The 22459-nt window shown below is 40.5% G+C and overlaps 1 protein-coding gene across 2 annotated transcripts in view; it reads right to left on the bottom strand.

Moving 5' to 3' along the window:
• Positions 1–18888, bottom strand: part of LOC139555302 (low density lipoprotein receptor adapter protein 1-A-like) — a 41950-nt gene extending 23062 nt beyond the window's left edge. Inside the window, exons 1-3 of one of the 2 annotated variants that reach the window (XM_071368997.1) lie at positions 18697–18888; positions 2619–2761; positions 2056–2168 (exon numbers count right to left, since the gene is read on the bottom strand). In XM_071368997.1, coding sequence (XP_071225098.1) covers positions 2056–2168; positions 2619–2761; positions 18697–18781 — 341 coding nt within the window. In that variant the 5' untranslated portion in view covers positions 18782–18888. The remainder of the gene's footprint in view (positions 1–2055; positions 2169–2618; positions 2762–18696) is intronic. The other variant, XM_071368996.1, reaches the window with a different exon arrangement.
• Positions 18889–22459: the final 3571 nt, after the last annotated feature.

Genomic DNA, 22459 nt, shown 5'->3' with positions numbered 1-22459 from the left:
ACTGCCGATTTTGCAGGTTTTCCTACTTACAAAGCATGTAGAGGTCTGTAATTTTTATCATAGGTACACTTCAACTATGAGAGACGGAATCTAAAACAAAAATCCAGAAAATCACATTGTATGATTTTTAAATAATTAATTTGCATTTTATTGCATGACATAAGTATTTGATCACCTACCAACCAGTAAGAATTCCGGCTCTCACAGACCTGTTAGTTTTTCTTTAAGAAGCCCTCCTGTTCTCCACTCATTACCTGTATTAACTGCACCTGTTTGAACTCGTTACCTGTATAAAAGACACCTGTCCACACACAATCAAACAGATTCCAACCTCTCCACAATGGCCAAGACCAGAGAGCTGTGTAAGGACATCAGGGATAAAATTGTAGACCTGCACAAGGCTGGGATGGGCTACAGGACAATAGGCAAGCAGCTTGGTGAGAAGGAAACAACTGTTGGCGCAATTATTAGAAAATGGAAGAAGTTCAAGATGACGGTCAATCACCCTCGGTCTGGGGCTCCATGCAAGATTTCACCTCGTGGGGCATCAATGATCATGAGGAAGGTGAGGGATCAGCCCAGAACTACACGGCAGGACCTGGTCAATGACCTGAAGAGAGCTGGGACCACAGTCTCAAAGAAAACCATTAGTAACACACTACGCCGTCATGGATTAAAATCCTGCAGCGCACGCAAGGTCCCCCTGCTTAAGCCAGTGCATGTCCAGGCCTGTCTGAAGTTTGCCAATGACCATCTGGATGATCCAGAGGAGGAATGGGAGAAGGTCATGTGGTCTGATGAGACAAAAATAGAGCTTTTTGGTCTAACTCCACTCGCCGTGTTTGGAGGAAGAAGAAGTATGAGTACAACCCCAAGAACACCATCCCAACCGTGAAGCATGGAGGTGGAAACATCATTCTTTGGGGATGCTTTTCTGCAAAGGGGACAGGACGACTGCACCGTATTGAGGGGAGGATGGATGGGGCCATGTATCGCGAGATCTTGGCCAACAACCTCCTTCCCTCAGTAAGAGCATTGAAGATGGGTCGTGGCTGGGTCTTCCAGCATGACAACGACACGAAGCACACAGCCATGGCAACTAAGGAGTGGCTCCGTAAGAAGCATCTCAAGGTCCTGGAGTGGCCTAGCCAGTCTCCAGACCTGAACCCAATAGAAAATCTTTGGAGGGAGCTGAAAGTCCGTATTGCCCAGCGACAGCCCCGAAACCTGAAGGATCTGGAGAAGATCTGTAGGGAGGAGTGGGCCAAAATCCCTGCTGCAGTGTGTGCAAACCTAGTCAAGAACTACAGGAAACGTATGATCTCTGTAATTGCAAACAAAGGTTTCTGTACCAAATATTAACTTCTGCTTTTCTGATGTATCAAATACTTATGTCATGCAATAAAATGCAAATTAATTACTTAAAAATCATACAATGTGATTTTCTGGATTTTTGTTTTAGATTCCGTCTCTCATAGTTGAAGTGTACCTATGATAAAAATGACAGACCTCTACATGCTTTGTAAGTAGGAAAACCTGCAAAATCGGCAGTGTATCAAATACTTGTTCTCCCCACTGTATATATGTGGCCACCCAGCTCTGTACAGATCAGGTCTCCTGTAGGGAGCTGTATTTTCAAAAACATTCCTCCTTCCCACACTCCTCTCCTTTCCACCTCCATCCCACACTCCTCTCCCCTCCCCCCCTCCCCATCCCCTTCTCCTTCTCACCTTCCCACCTCCCCATCTCCCACCTTCCCATCTCCTCCCCACCTCCCCATCATCTCCCCATCTCGGGTTTCCCTCCAAAGAAAAACAAGAAGTAGGTCAGCTGTGTTTGTATACATGGAGTCAATCTGTTTGTATACATGGAGTCAATCTGTTTGTATACATGGAGTCAATCTGTTTGTATACATGGAGTCAATCTGTTTGTATACATGGAGTCAATCTGTTTGTATACATGGAGTCAATCTGTTTGTATTTTTGTCATGGTAGAGGTCACACAACACAAATACAATTTGCAACCATTGTGGTAGGATACACAGCAGAGCCCTACCTGTATATGGAGATGTTGTCTAGTAGCTGGTTGGTTAGACTGTCGTACAGCATTAAACCCCGAGGAGAAACCTTTAGAGACATCTTCTGAGGCTTCTGGCCTCCCGCTTTGGCCTGGAGAGGGTCGAGTTGATGACAGAGAACATAGATTCATTACAAATACATTATTCCTAATGGTTTGATCTGGATCGATAAGAGATAATATAACAACAATAATGAGAGATGAAGATCATGTATGACAATTTTCAAATAATATCACAAATAATATCATCGTTATCATCATCACAGGAATGCTTACTAATAGATCTACGATAAAATATGACAACAAAATAATGATACCAATAAGGGTGAGATAATTGACAATTGTTTTCTAAAGAGCAGGCCACGTTATTCAGTCATCTTGAAGTATTTCAACAACAACAAAAAATAAATGCTGTTCTTGAGAGCAGAAGCAATGAAGAGCCACTCAAAAAATGTGATCGCAATCTAAACCCAAGTGCTTAGGAACTTCCTGTGCTTTGAACTTCCAGTCTCTCCTATTTCCTGTATGACATCACAGCTCACCGTGGCAACAATCCTCTTGACCGCAGCTGCTGATAGTTCCTCTCCTTTGGGCTGATCCACCAGGGTCATGCCTAGGTGACGGAGGTTAAAGGTCATGCCGTCTACAACAGTCTCTGTCATGTCTGTCCAGTTCTCAGGAAGTTCTGAAGGGGAGAGAGGGATGCAGGGAGGGAGAAAGAGAGAGGTAGGGAGAGAGAGAGAGAGAGAGAGAGAGAGAGAGAGAGAGAGAGAGAGGTAGGTAGGTAGGGAGAAAGAGAGAGAGGTAGGAGAAAGAGAGAGAGGTAGGGAGAAAGAGAGAGAGAAAGGGAGAGATAGGGAGAAATAGAGAGAAAGGGAGAAAGAGAGAGAGAGGTAGAGAGAGAGAGAGGTAGGGAGAAAGAGGTGGGGAGGGAGAAAGAGAGAGAGGGGTAGGGAGGGAGAGAGAGAGAGAGAGAGAGAGAGAGAGAGAGAGAGAGAGAGAGGAGAGAAGGATGCAGGGAGGGAGAAAGAGAGAGAAAGAGAGAAAGGGAGAGGTAGGGAGGGGGGAGAAAGAGAGGTAGGGAGGGAGAAAGAGAGAGTTTGGGAGGGAGAGAGAGAGTTTGGGAGGGAGAAAGAGAGACAGAGGTAGAGAGGGAGAACGAGAGAGAGAGTTTGGGAGGGAGAAAGAGAGAGAGGTAGGTAGGGAGGGAAGGAGTTCAGAGGTTATAAGAGTGTAAGGAATAAGGGGTCAAACAGAGATAAAACTCTATGGGGTCAAGATTATATGTATCCGTCCAGTCCCCAAGCAGCTAGGTGGGTCAATGTTCAGAGATCATTTTCAATCATGTTTGAGAACAGGGTCAATATTATGTATAAGATCGATACAGGTGGCTGTATGTCTGCTTCTAAAATAGTGTTTTCTGTTGCGTCAGTGTTGGTCTGTCATGAATTTGTGGAGTAAAAGGTAAATAAGCTGCTCTCCATCTGAAATGGTTTTAAAAACCCTGTCTACGGTCAGGCTGGAAGAAAATAACTGCATGCAAAAGTATACCGAACAAAAATATAAAAATGCAACAATTTCAACAATTTTACTGAGTTACAGTTCATATATATATATAGTAATATATATATATATATATATATATATATAGTAAAACAGTCAATTTAAATGAATTCATTAGGCCCTAATCTATGAATTTCACGAGTGGGCATGGGTGCAGCCATGGGTGGACCTGGGAGGGCATAGGCCCACCCACTTGGGATCCAGGCCCTCGCAGTGGGGAGCCAGGCCCAGCCAATCAGAGTTTTTCCCCACAAATGGGCTTTATTTCAGATAGAAATACTCCTCAGTTTCATCAGCTGTTCGGGTGGCTGGTCTCAGACGATCCCGCAGGTGAAGAAGCCAGATGTGGAGATCCTGGTCTGTGGTTATGAGGCCGGTTGGACATACAGCCAAATTCTCTAAAACAACATTGGAGGTGGCTTATGGTAGAGAAATGCACATTAAATTCTCTGGCAACAGCTCTGGTGGACATTTCTGCAGTCAGCATGCCAATTGCACTCTCCCTGTGGCATTGTGTCTTGTGAAAAAACTGCACATTTTAGAGTGGCCTTTTATTGTCCCCAGCACAAGGTGCACCTATGTAATGGTCATGCTGTTTATTCAGCTTCTTGATATGCCACACCTGTCAGGTGGATTATCTTGGCAAAGGAGAAAGTCTCACTAACAGGGATGTAAACACATTTGTTTCTGGGATATTTTATTTATTTCAGCTCATGAAACAACATCCGTTTAAATTATATTTTGGTTCAGTATAAATATTTTCAGTCAGAACTAACCTATGTCTGTCCTGTATTTAGTAAAAAATTATTTCACCTTTAATTAGGCAAGTCAGTTAAAACAAATTCTTATTTACAATGACGGCCTACCGGGGAACAGTGGGTTAACTGCCTTGTTCAGCGGCAGAATGACAGATTTTTACCTTGTCCGCTCTGGGATTCGATCTAGCAACATTTCGGTTACTGGCCCAACGCTACCTGCTGCCCCAAAAAGTTTTTGTAAAAGGGAAAAACATTGAGGGGGAGAAAGCAGGATAATAAAAACATCTTGTACACTTGAACCTTGACATGCAATGATAAGAGAAGTTTATCTTTCCAGAGTTCCCATCATTTTGTTTATTCTTTTTAGCCTGGGGTAAGTTATCCATAGTCACAGATCTAGGACCAGCTACCCTCTATGAAACCTTTGCCTGACGACTTCTAGCCTACTGCTCTATCGATCGCTAGCTACACATTCATCATGGAGAGAAAAAAACGTTAGTGAGCGTGGCAATTGGCCAGAGCGATTGTGGATGGGTAGCCGGGCAAATTAAAACCTTAACTGTAAAACTGAAGGCGCAAACCTGACCTCGTGTCGAGGTAACTTCATTCTTCTTCCATGTTTTATTGAAGGAGAAAGAGCTAAAACCAAACAGGGGTACAGTGAGTCATATTAACTCTAGAAGGCCATCGTCTCATTCCTCATCGTTCCTGTGTGTCTGAAGAGGGGAGCATTTAGGTGGCTAAGCAGACCCATAAGCCCCTGCTGCCCCCTCATGAGGAGTTCTGGTTTTCTGTGGCCCCCAACCCCATCAAAATTACCAATACCGGTCTACATAAAGTCTATGTAATCTAGGGACATTGGATTAGGGGCTGATTTCTGACTGGGCTAACCGTCCAATGAAAACAGTGCTTCTTAGAAAACCTGAGGGGATTCAAGTTCACGTGAGGTTTCTGAGTGGAAGTTGGAACTGTAGATCAGATCACAGGGACATACACAAAGATAAGCAGGGCTGTCGACCGCTCTGTCCCAATGCGGACCAAAAAGTAAACAAACATTGCCACAATAACAGGAAACCGCACCGCATCAGAGCCCTCGATCAACACAAACCAGCCTATCAGAATCCAGGGATTTCAAGGTGGATATGAATGACTGAACAAACAACAATAGTGAATTCTCAGAACTCTGTCGACGACATCCTATACAGTACCTATAGGAAATATAAAATACAGAGGTAAACACGTACTATACTAATGACAGTATTATTAAATTCACAGCACACGGACCAAGAAGGCCGTTTTCTAATGTTGAATTGTACCTTACACGGTGAAAAATCTGGTGTTTTTAGATAATTATATTAGATGAAATCCATACAGGAACTATTCTCTTAGCAGGCAAACTAAAATCATACATTTAAAAAAGATGGACAGACGTAAGAATAAAAAAAGGCAAATTCAAGAAAAAAAATATTATTCCTAACTACAAAATACTTTATTTTTCCTCTCAAAAGTAAGAAAATCTATTCAAGAATTGACTACGTTTTTTTTTATTTTTTTTAAGTGGTCTAAACATTTCACTGGGTTCAAAACGCCATGACAGTGATATCAGATCATTTTCCTTCTTAATTACACCATCAGAAAATACACTTAGCGACAGAATATGGAGAATGAACAGAGTGCATCTGCAAGACTTGACATTTATTAAATACATAAATGGAGAGAGAGAAAAAAATCGAATCCTTTTCAATTACAAATGTAGACAGAGAAAAGTCATCCCCTGATATCATTTGAGATGCTTTTAAAAGGTGTACATTAGGGGAATAAATCTCAAACTATCCAAAAGTTTTATCTGAGTTACAAATTCAAATGAAAGAAAATCACAATTTTAGAAAAAGCCCATAAAAAAATAATCTTTACGGGGTAAAGAAAATAATATTTTTTGAAATTAAAACAGGAATAAGATATTTTACTTTTGAAGAGAGCCATCAACTACAGGTTGAACTCAAACAAAGCACACTATTTAATGGCAAACAAAACTGGTAAATATCTCACGGCCCTCACAAAACAAATACACTCCAAACCAGTTATAATTTTAATTAACACAAATGTGTTAATTAGAAAACGCGATTAAATGACCATTTCAAAAGCTATTAAAATCAACAGAAATATGAATTAAAAAGTTGGACTGATCCCACAGCCTTCTTAGACTCAACAACAGAAGCAATTATCAGCAGACAAAAAATAAATCACTAAAAACAGGGATCACCCAAGAATAAACATTTAATTACAGTTTTAAAGCACCAGGAACGGACAGCTTTCCCATAGAATTCTATTTAACATTTTGTTACAAAGTAGTGCCCTTGTTTACACAAATGACATCACAACAGGAGTGTGCAAAGCTGTCATCAAGGCAAAGGTTGGCTACTTTGAAGAATCTAAAATATATTTAGATTTGTTTAATAATTTTTTTTGGTTACTACATGATTCCATATGTGTTATTTCATCATTTTGATGTCTTCACTATTATTCTACAATGTAGAAAATACATTTTTCATATTTATTCTCAGTACTACCAATTACCCCACCGAAGACATTCCTTAAAAAAGTACACCAGGTCATACCAGACTTTATATGAGCAGATATGTAAAACATTTTTTATTCTCTTCCTAAGTCTGAGGCTGGGTTCCAACCTTCCAGGCTTGGAATTGAATCAACTAAATGTACTAAAGAGGAACAATGGGTTCATATTGAAGATGAACGTGCTCAACCCCAGAATCTTTTTACGTGTCTTTTGTCTACGGATAAAACTAAGACATGAACAACTTCATAGTTTAAGAACACGATAACCATATGGAACAAGATGTTGTTTCCGTATTCTACAAGAACCAGTATCACTTCCTAAAAAAACACAACTGGAACAATCCTTGCACAACTTTTTCAGAATTCACTGATAAATTGGGCCACAAGGAAAACTAAAAGGCATAGAAACCGTAAATGACTTGGTAACAGGTCATACATTTATTTCCAGGAAATGATTCAAACCAATTTTGGATTGACCAACGTAGATATTTTCAAAAACACTTGCAATTTAAAAAGTTACATAAAGACATTTTGATTAGAAATATTTTAGACAGAGCAACCTTGAGGGAATCTTATTTGAGTCAGAACAGGATGTTCATACAATAGGGAAGATATACAAAACCTTGCAGAGAGCCTATCCAACTGACAATGTCTTAGAAAAAAAAGATTAACTATTGGAACCAAGACTTCCAAAAGAAACTGACGTTGACACAAGATGGAGGGAAAGTTGGAGCAGAACTAACTAAATGACAGTTAAGTAAAATGTACACTTAATCCAAAATAAACTAATTTAAAGAATTTATTATTACACAAGGGACAAAATTCACAAATTCTACAGCACAACGGCAGAGTCATGTCTTACGTTTAAACTAACAATGACTCAATAATCCACACCTTCTGTGATGTCATAAAGTTATGGATGTGTTAGAACGTTGGCTGTAGGAAGTATTACAATTTAAATGTACTTTTAATCCATCTGTCTGCCTATTTCAAGACATGGCATATGAGGGTACAGCACGATACCCGGCGGGTAGGACGTTCTCTTGTCAATCATCTTGAAAAAACAATGTAAACTTAGAGGATTGGTTGATTTCCAGTTTATCGTTAAAACACAACGGAAAAGTCAAATGCTTTATTCCCTAAATGTTAAAAATTCAGTGGGCGCAGGAGAGAAACAAAATGGTGCAGTTTGAGGCCATGTGGCGGAGAGTGATGCAGGAGCTAGAGATGGGGGTGTGAGCAGCTGGGCAGGGGTGATGTTGTGGATGTTTGTGTGCATCTGTATGTTGTCGTTTGTATGTGGATGTTTTGTATGGCTTAAGTAAAAACATGTATTTTTTAAAAATGAAGTCAACCCATATTATAGGAATGGGGGTTATAACAACATTGATTTCACATAACTAGGTATACAGCACATTCGGAAAGTATTCAGACATTTGTTAACATTACAGCCTTATTCTAAAATGGATTCAATTGTTTGTTTTCCTCATCAATCTACACACAATACCCCATAATGACAAACCAAACACAGGTTTAGAAATATTTGCAAATTTATATAAAAAAAAAAAACTGAAATATTACTTTTAAATAAGTATTCAGACCCTTTACTCAGTACTTTGCTGAAACACCTTTGCCAGGGTTTACAGCCTCAAGTCTTCTTGGGTATGACGCTACAAGCTTGGCACACCTGTATTTGGGGAGATTCTCCCATTTTCTATGCAGCTCCTCTCAAGTTCTGTCAGGTTGGATGGGGAGCGTCGCTTCACAGCTATTTTCAGGTCTCTCCAGAGATGTTCGATCGGGTTCAAGTCTGGGCTCTGGCTGGGCCACTCAAGAACATTCAGAGACTTGTCATGAAGCCACTCATGCGTTGTGTGCTTAGGGTCGTTGTCCTGAGCGCTCTGGAGCAGGTTTTCATCAAGCATCTCTCTGTACTTTGCTCCATTAATCTTTATCTCGATCCTGACTAGTCTCCCAGTCCCTGCCACTGCCACTGCACCACCATGCTTCACTGTAGGGAAGGTGCCAGATTTCCTCCAGATGTGACGGTTGGCATTCAAGCCAAAGAGTTCAATATTGGTTTCATCAGACCAGAGAATCTTGTTTGTCATGGTCTGAGAGTCCTTTATGGGCCTTTTGGCAAACTCCAAGTGGGCTGTCATGTGCCTTTTACTGAGGAGTGGCTTCCGTCTGGCCACTCGAACATAAAAGCCTGATTGGTGGAGTGCTGCAGAGATGGTTGTCTTTCTGGAAGGTTCTCCCATCTCCACAGAGGAGCTCTAGAGCTCTGTCAGAGTGACCATCGGGTTCTTGGTCACCTCTCTGACCAAGTCCCTTCTCCCCCGATTGCTCAGTTTGTCCGGGCGGCCAGCTCTAAGAAGAGTCTTGGTGGTTCCAAACTTCTTACATTTAAGAATGATGGAGGCCACTGTGTACTTGAGGATCGTCAATGCTGCAGACATTTTTTGGTACCCTTCCCCAGATCTGTGCCTCGACACAATCCTGTCTCGGAGCTCTACGGACAATTCCTTCGACCTCATGGCTTGGTTTTTGCTCTGACATGCACTGTCAACTGTGGGACCTTTATATAGACAGGTGAAAAAGTTTGTAAGTCTGAATACTTTACAAATGCACTGTACATACATACCATAGGAGTGACTTAACAAATATATCTGAACTATATGAACAAATGAGATCCTATTAAAGGACTAATTAGTATTCTAGTTCAATGGTATGTACTATTGGAATAACCAGAGCCTTGTAGTACTGTATATTAAATAAGAGGTTATGGGAAACGAGGACAAACAATACCAACACTGATCTGTAGTGATGTGGCCTCAAATGGAGTAATATTGCCCAATGGTCCATACACCAGAGAATGTGGAAGAATCTGCCCAAGTGGCTTTACCTCAGCCCATGTCTAAAAACCCTCTCTAACCCAAAAGCCATCTGTTTTGACATGGGACAGGAGGCGAGGGATGTTGTATAACGTCGCCCTGGGCATTGCAGAGAAAAAGAAAATTAACATGACCTACCTCTCTACCATACATCACAGTTAAATCAACATGATCTACCCCTCTACCATACATCACGGTTAAATCAACATGACCTACCCCTCTACCATACATCACAGTTAAATCAACATGACCTACCCCTCTACCATACATCACAGTTAAATCAACATGACCTACCCCTCTACCATACATCACAGTTAAATCAACATGACCTATCCCTCTACCATACATCACAGTTAAATCAACATGACCTACCCCTCTACCATACATCACGGTTAAATCAACATGACCTACCCCTCTACCATACATCACAGTTAAATCAACATGACCTACCCCTCTACCCTGTAGCTATGGTGACTACCTCCTAAAGTAAAAAAGGTAAAAAAAAAAATGTAATACATCATAATTTGTGCTAATTAACTTGAACAGACTGAATACATGACTTTGTGAGTTGTTTATATAAAACATCAAGAAGTGGGCCTATAATGCATGTGTGTTAACCTTGGAAGAAGCAGCAGCAGTTCCCCAACGTGAACCCGACCATGCTCCGGAAGAGGCAAAGTGAGAGGGAAAACTAGGCCCAAAATCTGCCTGGAGTTCTCTCTTATGCGCTCACGTCAATGAGACTGTTGGATTTTGGTCAACAACAAAAAATGTAATGGCTTATTTGCTGAGGTTTATTTGATTGAATAGAAGTTCCGTAATGCTTAGGCAGTTACCGAGTGTAGTGATATAATTAGGTCACGTGACAACCCGGACTCTTTCTATCAGAACTGGGCCTGTTGTTCACACGAGTATCTGCCCTCACATTGGCTAGATATATGTTTTTATTTGACCACGGAAGATATACTGAGACCTCGGGCTCGTTTCCCAAAATGTGCCTTGCACAATAAAAAACACAAAATACACACATTTTACAAAAAAATATACTGTATATACACACGCATTAAAATACAAAAACACAGTCATGGGAAGCACAAGTAAAACATCACAAATCACCCAAAAAAACTGTTACATTCCTCCACAAATAAGCCCTCAATCAATACTCTAAACCGCTCAAAACATTAAGATAAAATATATTTTGAATTTTGTTACAGCATTACGTTGGTTTAATACTAAAAGGAGATGTACCTAGTTCGGTGAAGAACCTAGGAACCTTACGAGTTAAGCCCTCCTGTGGACTGGTTTAGGCAACTCAGGTGTCTATACTTCAACAGCAAAGATAGATCAGACAGAAGTTTATGAAGTAGGGCCTTGTAAACAGATAGGAAGTAATGTAGAGATCTACGGCCCTTTAGCGAAGTCCAGCCAACCTTTTGATACAGGATGCAGTGATGAATAATAAAACTGTCATCTGTAAACAAAACAAAAAAAGGGCACTATGGATCCAAAGGTTTAAGAGTAGTAGCAGCTGCACATTGATGACATTATTTCACCATAATCAAGGACTGATCAAGGTGACTGAATAATCTGCTTCCTACTGCTTAGAAAAAGACTGTTTCTGTAGAAAAAGACAACTTCAAATCTTAGCTTCTCAACCAGCTCATCTACAGTATGTTTTTGAAACGTCAAATCCATATCAAACCAAATGCCTAGGTATTTATATGTGGGAACCAGTGGCGACTTGTCATTCAAGGAAGATATATTTTTTCTTTTATTGAGTAAAGCAGCTCCAAAATGCAGGTGTTTCAGCCTAGCAAACTGTTTTCTGTGGTGGTGGGGCAGCCTGCGGAAAACACGGAGCATAGGGGTTGGTAATGTTCTCTAGTTGCGCCGTGATTGGCTCAGTGGTCTGTCACTCATGGTGTCCGGTGTGAATTTAAGTGTATTTTTTTCGGTCCCGTCTCTCTCCTGTCTCTCTCCTGTTATAATCTCCACCCGGCACAGCCAGAAGAGGACTGGCCACCCTTCATAGCCTGGTTCCTCTCTAGGTTTCTTCCTAGGTTTTGGCCTTTCTATGGAGTTTTTCCTAGCCACCCTGCTTCTACACCTGCATTGCTTGCTGTTTGGGGTTTTAGGCTGGGTTTCTGTACAGCACTTTGATATATCAGCTGATGTAAGCTTTATAAATACATTTGATTGATACTAAGTCACCACCAAATCTACAGGGAGAGCTTGAAAAGTCAAGCTTCTTGGGTGCTGCCATAGAGTTACATTAGAAGTGCCCATCCAAGAAGGCTCAAGGTCATTGGCCACAGGACAAATCACGTTATATCTACAGTAGCTTTGATTGGACTGATCATGTCACCATCTTACTTTCAGAATCTTAGCTAGCAGTCATCATCATGAATCAAGTCGACAATCTACTGGCAAACCCTTTTTAATCCTTGTCATACGAAGATAAATTATAGATGAGCACCGATATGTTTTATCGACCATTGGACATAAACATTACACAACAAGTTGGAATTCGTAAATTTAACAATGAGTGGTTTGGGGGGGGGGAAATCAGTGGCTAACTGCAAGCATTGCAAAGCATCACTAGCCTGCTATTCAGGACTGTGTGTGTTGTCCAAGTCTGGGTTTAAGGGTTTCTTTTCCAAGTTTAAAAGGATAAACAATCAACATTGGCCATGCTGTCAATCCAGCATGACTTCTGCCGCGCTCAAAACAACTGGAAACTCTGAAATCTTACTTTATTTATCCTACGGTTCTGACTTGGTGTACAGGGAGAATACTGTAAGAACGGTCCAAGTTCTGAATTCTGTCGCTGTACATTTCAAAAGTGCTGGACAAATAGTTATTTTGACTACGTCCGTCCTAGCTCGGTCATTAATGTCTTGATCGAAATGATGGATTTCCTCTTAGCCGCTCATTGTCCCCTTATGCCATAGTTTGTACATCCAGGGATGCAAACTGGTGAGGGCCCAAAAAGGTGACACTTTTATTTGCACTGAAACATGCAAAAATAATCCCTGCTAGGGGGAAATGCAGGTTAACTAATTAAAACAAAGAATATGATCTACATGATCAGTCTCTTTGTGTAAAATAAAAAGCGGTTAACGTGAACCTAAACCACAATTATTATTTTTTTTAAGAAAGCAATCCAACGTTATTTGTTGCCTAGACTTTATTGCAAATTACATTCAAGCCTTGAGAAAAAACACACGACACTAATATTGAAGTTAGCCTTTATAATAGAAGCTTGTTACCATGACATCCTTAATAATAGAATGCTTGTGACCACACACACATTTAAATATTGCACTTGGGACAAAAACATCTCCAGTAGAAATAGAATGAAACAAACAGGCATTCTATTTTTGCGACCACTATAGTAGACGTCGATCGAGTGCACCAGGACCACACGTGTGCAAAAATAACGCTCACTGAGTAAACAAAATGCAATAATCCCCCCTCACTCACACACAAGTGTTACTGTCAAGTTCAACAAAAGCAATATCTTTGGGATACACTGCAGGTTATTACATTGTACACTTTCTGCCTGTGGACATCTGTTCTACAATGTTCCAGCAGAGCATGATACCCTTTGTTGGCATAATTGATGTCTTTCAGGCAGACAGTACACTCCTGGCACAGCCCTTTTTATCTGCCGTATTGAAAAAGTGAGAAAGTGTGTGGCGTTCGTTCCTTTCACCTCTATAGTGGCATCGAGCTAAAGCCAGGCCCAGCTCCAGCTACACTACACTAACAAGCAACGCCTCATTTTCACCTAATTCTCTCATTCTGAAAATTAACCACATAGTGTAGAGGGAAAACTTTACTGTTAGTTCAGATAGTAGTTAATTCATTAGCTAGTTAACATTTCACACAGATTGCCAGGGTCCAGTAAGCAACTAACGTTGTTATAACTTGAGGGACGGAAATGTTAATAGTTAATACTATAGCGAATTATGTTACTAACGTTAGCTCACCTGATGTTGTAATGTTAGCTAGCTAACGTTAGCGGTCTGACTTTATTAGCCAGCTAATTTTCACACCATAAACAAGATGGCTAATGTTGCAAAACATTTCTCAGGTGAGCAAAGGGTAGAATTCGATCTAGCAAGATACTTAACAATGCTAACAACACTTGTTCCACCACACCTTCTCCCTCACCTCAAACTTTCCAAATGCCAGTTGTTTTTCAGTTACAGCTCATGAAGTATGCTTCATCACCTTCTCACCCCAGTCTCCATGGACAGGCTTCTCATCTACTTCATCGTTATCGTTCAGGGGACGCGCTGCTGTAGGTTAACTGGCAAACCACCTTTCCACTCTCCCCCGCTGCCTTTCCAGAGCGCGCGCTGATGCTCTAAGTAGCACATTGGTTGTCTCTTCTCTCTTCAGTCGTGTGCTGCATTCTGTTGTTATGTGAACGATTAGCTGAGCCTTGGATACAACCAGTATTGCTCCAAACGCGCATCACTCGTTCGCATACAGCCAGTATTCATCCAAAGCCCCCCCCCACCAACCAATCTTTTTCTCATCGGATCTACATGAATGACGTAGGTCACCTATTTTGGAATCAAAACGGCGAATTTCGCCGTAAAAGGTGACTGGTTTGCATCCCTGACATCTCAATGGTCAGTAGATACCACATCTGTTTAAGCAAGTCAGCCATATCGGCTATGTTATTTTAAAAGGCAGTAAATGAGTCTGAATGAATTGTTTCGCTGCCAGATAAGGCTCCGCTGAAAGCCAGGTGAAGTAGTGGTAAAGTATTGGGACAGCTTTATGTAGGCCCTAACAGTTTGTGGGCAACATTTGTCACTGTTATAATGCAATGAATGTATTGTTCAGTGTTGTGTAGTGGCTTTGCTGGCATGCATAATTTTTTTCTTTCAAAAAAAAGTTAGTTTGCCCCACAAAGATTTACATTAGAGGTTGACCGATTCAACGGAATGGCCGATTAATTAGGGCCGATTTCAAGTTTTCATAACAATCTGTAATCGGCATTTTTGGACACCGATCATGGCCGATTACATTGCACTTCACGAGAAGACTGCGTGGCAGGCTGATTACCTGTTACGCGAGTGCAGCAAGGAGCCAAGGTAAGTTGCTAGCTAGCATTAAACTTATCTTATAAAAAACAATCTTAACATAATCCCTAGTTAACTACACATGGTTGATGATATTACTAGTTTATCTAGCTTGTCCTGCGTTGCATACAATCGATGCAGTGCCTGTTAATTTATCATTGAATCACAGCCTACTTCGCCAAACGGGTGATGATTTAACAAGCGCATTCGCGAAAAAAAGCACTGTCGTTGCACCAATGTACCTAACCATAAACATCAATGCCTTTCTTAAAATCAATACACAAGTATACAGAATACAAATACATTTAAACTCAGTTTTTCACAATTCCTGACATTTAATCCCAGTAAAAATTCCCTGTTTTAGGTCAGTTAGGATCACCACTATATTTGAAGAATGTGTAATGTCAGAATAATAGTAGAGAATTATTTATTTTAGCTTTTATTTCTTTCATCACATTCCCAGTGGGTCAGAAGTTTACATACACTCAATTAGTATTTGGTAGCATTGCCTTTAAATTGTTTAACTTGGGTCAAACATTTCGGGTAGCCTTCCACAAGCTTCCCACAATAAGTTGGGTGATGGATTTCCTCTTAGCCGCTCATTGTCCCCTTATGCCATAGTTTGTACATCCAGGGATGCAAATTGGTGAGGGCCCAAAAAGGTGACACTTTTGCTTTATCTTGGCCAGGTCGCAGTTGCAAATGAGAACTTGTTCTCAACTAGCCTACCTGGTCAAATAAAGGTGAAATAAAAAAATAAAGAACTAGTTTTACTGTGGATGTAGATACTTTTGTACCCGTTTCCTCCAGCATCTTCACAAGATCCTTTGCTGTGGTTCTGGGATTGATTTGCACTTTTCGCACCAAAGTATGTTCATCTCTAGGAGAAAGAACGCGTCTCCTTCCTGAGCGGTATGACGGCTGCGTCGTCCCATGGTGTTTATACTTGCGTACTATTGTTTGTACAGATGAACGTGGTACCTTCAGGCGTTTCAAAATTGCTCCAAAGGATGAACCAGACTTGTTGAGGTCTACAATTTCTTTTCTGAGGTCTTGGCTGATTTCTTTTGATTTTCCCATGATGTCAAGCAAAGAGGCAGTGAGTTTGAAGGTAGGCCTTGAAATACATCCACAGGTACACCTCCAATAGGCTAATTGACATAATTTGAGTCAATCAGAAGCTTATAAAGCCATGACATCGTTTTCTGGAATCTTCCAAGCTGTTTGAAGGCACAGTCAACTTAGTGTATGTAAACTTCTGACCCACTGGAATTGTGATACAGTTAATTATAAGTGAAATAATCTGTCTGTAAACAATTGTTGGAAAAATTACTTGTGTCATGCAAAAAGTAGATGTCCTTACTGATTTGCCAAAACAATAGTTTGTTAACAAGAAATTTGTGGAGTGGTTGAAAAACGAGTTTTAATGACTCCAACCTAAGTGTATGTAAACTTCCGACTTCAACTGTATATTTTTAAACCTGCATATTTAGTTAATATTGCCTGCTAACATGAATTTCTTTTAACTAGGGAAATTGTGTCACTTCTCTTGCATTCTGTGCAAGCAGATTCAGGGTATATGCAGCAGATTGGGCCGCCTGGCTCGTTGTGAACTGTGTGAAGACCATTTCTTCCTAACAAAGACCGTCATTAATTTGCCAGAATTGTACATCATTTTGACATAACATTGAAGGTTGTGCAATGTAACAGCAATATTTAGACTTAGGGATGCCATCCGTTAGATAAAATACGGAACGGTTTCGTATTTCACTGAAAGAATAAACGTTTTGTTTTCGAAATTATAGTTTCCGTATTTGACCATATTAATGACCTAAGACTCGTATTTGTGTGTGTTATTATATTATAATTAAGTCTATGATTTGATAGAGCAGTCTGAGCGGTGGTAGGTAGCAGCAGGCTCGTAAGCATTCATTCAAACAGCACTTTCCTGCATTTGCCAGCAGCTCTTGGCTGTGCTTCAAGCACTGCGCTGTTTATGACTTCAAGCCTATCAACTCCCGAGATTAGGCTGGCAATACTAAAGTGCCTATAAGAACATATATGAAATGGTAGAGAGAAATAGTCCTATAATTCCTATAACAACTGCAACCTAAAACTTCTTAACTGGGAATATTGAAGACTCATGTTAAAAGGAACCACCAGCTTTCATATGTTCTCATGTTCTGAGCAAGGAACTTAGCTTTTTTACATGGCAAATATTGCACTTTTACTTTCTTCTCCAACACTTTGTTTTTGCATTATTTAAACCAAATTGAACATGTTTCATTACTTATTTGAGACTAAATTGATGTATTATATTAAGTTAAAATAAAAGTGTTAATTCAGTATTGTTGTGATTGTCAATATTACAAATATATATATAAAAAAATCCCCCCCCCCCCCAAAAAAAAAATTGTCCGATTCATCGGTACCTCTAATTTACATGCTAAAATTGCCACCGGCGGGAACACCTGAAATGTCCCACCTGATCTTGCCTCCTTCCGACTGCCTTCCATTTTTGAAGACATTTATTTTTATTGTTAGAGTGGTCAATATTTTGGATAAACTGTGTGAGGATTTACTGACATGGAGCACTCCTGTAGCTGTTACCGTGGTTATAGAGACAAGTAGTTCCATTTCCCCCGGCCGCCACTGAATCACCTCCCCAGTCCAGGATCAAGTGAGATTTAGTACACCATCTGCATTCCACATGGTACCCTATTCCCTATATAGTGCACCACTTTTGACCAGGTCTCATAGGGTTCTGGTCAAAAGTAGTACACTACGTAACGAATAGGGAGGGACGCTGACATGCAGTGGTGGCCAACTGACCTTTTTTATGCCCCACAGTGCCAGGAAGTTGGAACATTCGTGTACAAAACAGCCACTGTGTTGTGTTCCATTGACCGGATTCCAAACTGGGTGAGAGACTATTCCAACGGAAAGGGGCTTAGAATGCTACTCTACACAGACATTCAAACTACTGAGAGAAGGCTAACCTTGATTTAAAACATTGGTATCACAACGGCCTTTTATTATTTTAAAGTGGATTTAGTTTTTTTAAAGTAAGCCACTTACAGTATTGTAGTAGGCGACTGTAATAGTGAACCGAGTACTGGAAATAATATAGTAGTGTCATCTAAAACATGCCGTTAGATCCCTTCATGTGAGATGAACATGGTTATTATCAAGGTTGTGTTGCATTTCATGTTCTGATCTCATGTGGGAAGACTTGAGGACAGAGGCGAACTGGATAGCCTAATTACATTGCTAGTTCTTATCTCTCGGAAGGACATTCTTGTCAAAATCCCATCAGAGAAAATAAAAATAAAAAACGATTATTTTTGCAACCTGATTAATTTGATATGAAACATGGTGGCTACATGATCGTTTTGATTTAATTAAATTAGGCTTACTTGTGCCACCAATCATCTTATGTTAACAGTAGGCTAGCCTAGTAAATAAACTAATGAAACACATGCAATGGAAATTAATGATGATGAAATGTAAAATGTCGCACTGGTTGTAACAAGTGTTATTAAGTAGCCAACAAACTGTCATAATAAATTCGGCATAGCATGGACATTTGACATACACACATCAAAATTAGCAAATGTGTTAATAATTTGCTGTGTGTACACTAATAAACACAGTTTTCCGAATGCTTTGTTCCCTTCAATGGATGTGAACAGGAGTGAAGAGATTTTTTTTAACTTAAAATCTTACTTTTATGTTTGCCCGTATTCCAAGACCGTTTCGCCATACTTGGACTTCGAATGATAGCTCTTCCAGCCGACCTTATGGCATCCATCGCCGACTTTAGGACAAGGAAACTTGACGTGTTTGTAGTCAGGTTATTTCTAGACCTTAGAGCTCCAAGTCTGTTGTTGACTTCGGGGCTTTGATTCTTGGGATGACTTTAATTTGGGCGGCGCTATATCTGTCAATCAACCGAATGGGCAATCCCCATGCAAGCATACGTCATGAGAGGGAATCCCAAGAGGATAAAATGTGTGATAAAGTGTGTCAAGTGGCATTTGATTAAAACAAATCACTGTCGTTGCTTTATTGCCTGTTATCTGCGACTGTGATAGCGACAAGTGACAATGAAGATGCCAGGCTACTTGTCTCAATGATTTGTTCTATTTTAGGTGCAAAAGTCATGAGTTCCAACCAAGAATGTACTGTCGCCATCTTGTGGTCATAAACGTTTGCTCTCCTGCATGTTTTCAAAGCTGTATTCAGTATTGTAGCGACCCGCACAGACAGCTGTGTGTTATGTGTTAGGCTAGTAGGTGGTTGTGTTGGACTGACCAGTACCCAGTGTTCGGCGGGGTCCGACATGTCAATCAACCTGCTATCTGCCAATCACGGGAATGCCTGGAATGTTCTGATGCCGGGCCTCCTGGTGGTTGGCGGAGTGGCGTGGAGGGGGGTTGGGCAGGGGGATGGAGCATTGGAAGTTAAGACCAGGTTCAGCCTTTGTTCTCTCTCTTACGTCTGGGCTTCACAAGAGAAGGTCACGGTTGGCTTGTGGGTTATCTGTCATTTATTTGGCGTGGGCTGCGGCCAAACAGTAGCCTGTGTAAAGTTGGTTTAATAAACTGCCAATTCGTAAACTCAATCCTCTGTCTGGACAATTGTTCCTTTATGATCTAGTCAGGTCATTACAGTATTTAAAGTAAACCAGAGGACGGTATGCTCATAGAAAAATCGGAACTATACGTTTCTCCTCAACTTTTCCACTCATTGGACGTACAATGTTTCAACTATCTACTTCGTCCTCGATGGGGTTTTTAACGGAGGTTGGCATCCAATGTTTTGGTGCCATCTCTCTTCAGTTATATTATCGCCATTACTTCTTGCGCCACCACAGAAATAACCCCCTTTACAGGCGCCCTACTTAAAAACTCCATACAGGAAACATTTCAATCCGAAATCTTTTTTAGGCTTAAAACACGCTTCTAATGGTCTGCACACACACACACACAATTCTAAATGACCACTTCTTGTGACTCTCACCGACTCAAAACTTTGCTCCAACACATTCCTGATTTTCCCTGAGTCGCTTAACGGATTTCCAATGCAGCAATGGTCCAATATCCCGACTCCGACTAAAAAATCAGTCTACTGGTTTCCTAGTTTCCACCACAACTATACTTCTCGTTTCCGTCTTCTTCGCCACTGTAACCCACTCATTCTCACTGTGGTATTATCTTCACTTGACTCACTAGTTTAAACAAAACCTCCGTTTCCCGCCGTGTCATCCTTTCAACGATCTAAAACTGCTCCGGTTGATTAGTCGTCTGAACAATGTGTACATGTAAACATAATTATGGATATGAATATCTGCGAGAGAAAGAAATACAAAACACAGATGGTTCTCAAACAGCTTGCATCATCATCGCCTGCAAAATCGTTTTTTAATTCCAGGTGATGGCCCCAAAGTGAGAGGAGTTTGGACGCAGCCGACATCATCATCATCACGTTGAGAGAAAACAACATGGTGGAACAACGAAAACAGAAACGAAACACTTATTTTCTTTCCCACTAAAACATGTAGAACATATTTAAAAACAAGTCACGAGTCCATTATTATGATCCACACCAATACCTTCCAGGTAGGAAACATGAGAAAACACGGCTCAGGGATGAAGTTTCCTCTAGGATCCAGGATCAGCTTCCTCTCCCCTAATCCTAATTTTAACAAGTGTTTTTTTTTTTTTTTTATTGACCCAAGATCACCGTCTATGGGGAAACTTCACCCTACAACAGAAAACACGGCAAACTGATCACCCACTGGGCACAGTTCATTCAATGTCTATTCCAGTTGGTTCGACGTAATTCCATTGAAATGATGTGAAAACAAAGTTGATTCAACCTGTGTGTTCCCAGTGGGCAGGGTGTAACTTCCCCTAAATACAAAACGTCACACGATCATCCCTGTCGGAAAGAGATTAGCCTGGTCTCAGATCTGTTTAGCGCTGTTTGCCAACTCAATGGAGATGTCACGCCAATTTATTTATTTTTTTGGGGGGGGGGGACAATTCCATAAGGAGTTGGCTTGAGCAGAAACAGATCTGGACTCATTCTACAAAGAGATTGAGAGAAATCCAAACATAATACTTAATAAGAGAGAGAGAAAAAAAAATTGCTGCAACATATAAATAAGCACACTAATAGTGCAGTGATTGAGTCAAATCTAACCAATCCACTCTACTTGCTTTCAATGAATGTCAAAAAAACTACATAAAACTACATGTCAAATACATGAGCACAACAATGTGTAGCCATGTTCTGATGCCTTGATCCAAACCTAAAGCGAGCTGGAGATACATCAATCTAAACGAATGGAGAAGGAGCTGTAATTAAGAAAACAGCAAAAACGTGGCACTTTGAACTGAAATACGAGAACATTTAAATCGCTATGTAATAATGTACATGGTTGTAAACAGGGTTCGGGGGTCAATTCCATTTCAATTCAAGAGAGTTAACCAAATTCCAATTCCACATTTTCCCTTATAAAAAAAAAAAGGTACATTTGGAATGTCAGTGTACTTCCTGAATTGACTGGAATTGAAATGGAATTGACCCCAACCCTGGTTGTAAACAGATAGATGTCCACTCTGGGCTACCGTAGTATTGGACATAAAGGCCTGGTGTTTGTTCAACTGACCACTTGGGCTGGCCAGGTAAAACTTTAGGCTCCAGACATAGTTAATAGCTGGTGGATAGGGTCGTTCCTACTCCCTATACAAAATGGGATGAACCAAATCCATTGTTTACTTGGGTCAGTGTTGTATCAGACAACGGGGGGCCTAATAGAAAAGGGAGACTGGGGCTGCATGGGAGATGGTGAGAGATAGGGGGACGTCGCAATCCACTACACTGGCTTCCTTCCTTCATGATAGGTGAGAGGCCTGGATAAGCTTTCACCATATGTTGCTTCCATTTGCCAGAAAGATCTCGTTATTGAGACACAGCCTGGAGGGAGGGTCCTAAATCAAGATTGACAAAGTAACCCATTATACTAACTACTTAAAAATAAAAAATAAAATGGAATTGCAAGGCACAGTGAAATTAACAACAGGTAAAACATCAGTTACCTAGACATCATTAAATCCAGTAGGTTTTTAGTTATACGGCCTAACAACAGAGTGTAATTTGGTCCAAAAGGAGAGACAGGTTTATGTACGTTTCACAGCAAATAGATGACATAGCTTAACCTCTAGACAGTACCAGGTCATATTTATTGACAATCCTATTTTGAGAGATTTATGGATTTCTTGACTGGAGTGTTTGAGTTAACGCCACAAATCAGGAGTGTTTGAGTTCATTCATAATCCCGGACGTTGTTTGGAGTCAGTTCCACTTTTCAAAAATGGAGTAATGTACAAATTGCCGATCTGTACATTTAGTTATGATGATATTACCATTGTCATCATAACTAAACTGAAATGTGTCGTTTAAAAAAACAAAAAATCACACT

The sequence above is a fragment of the Salvelinus alpinus genome, chromosome 26 (assembly GCF_045679555.1).
Source record: "Salvelinus alpinus chromosome 26, SLU_Salpinus.1, whole genome shotgun sequence".
NCBI lineage: Eukaryota > Metazoa > Chordata > Actinopteri > Salmoniformes > Salmonidae > Salvelinus > Salvelinus alpinus.
The sequence above is the reverse complement of the archived record's forward strand: the minus strand, read 5'-3'. Positions and strand labels throughout refer to the sequence as shown.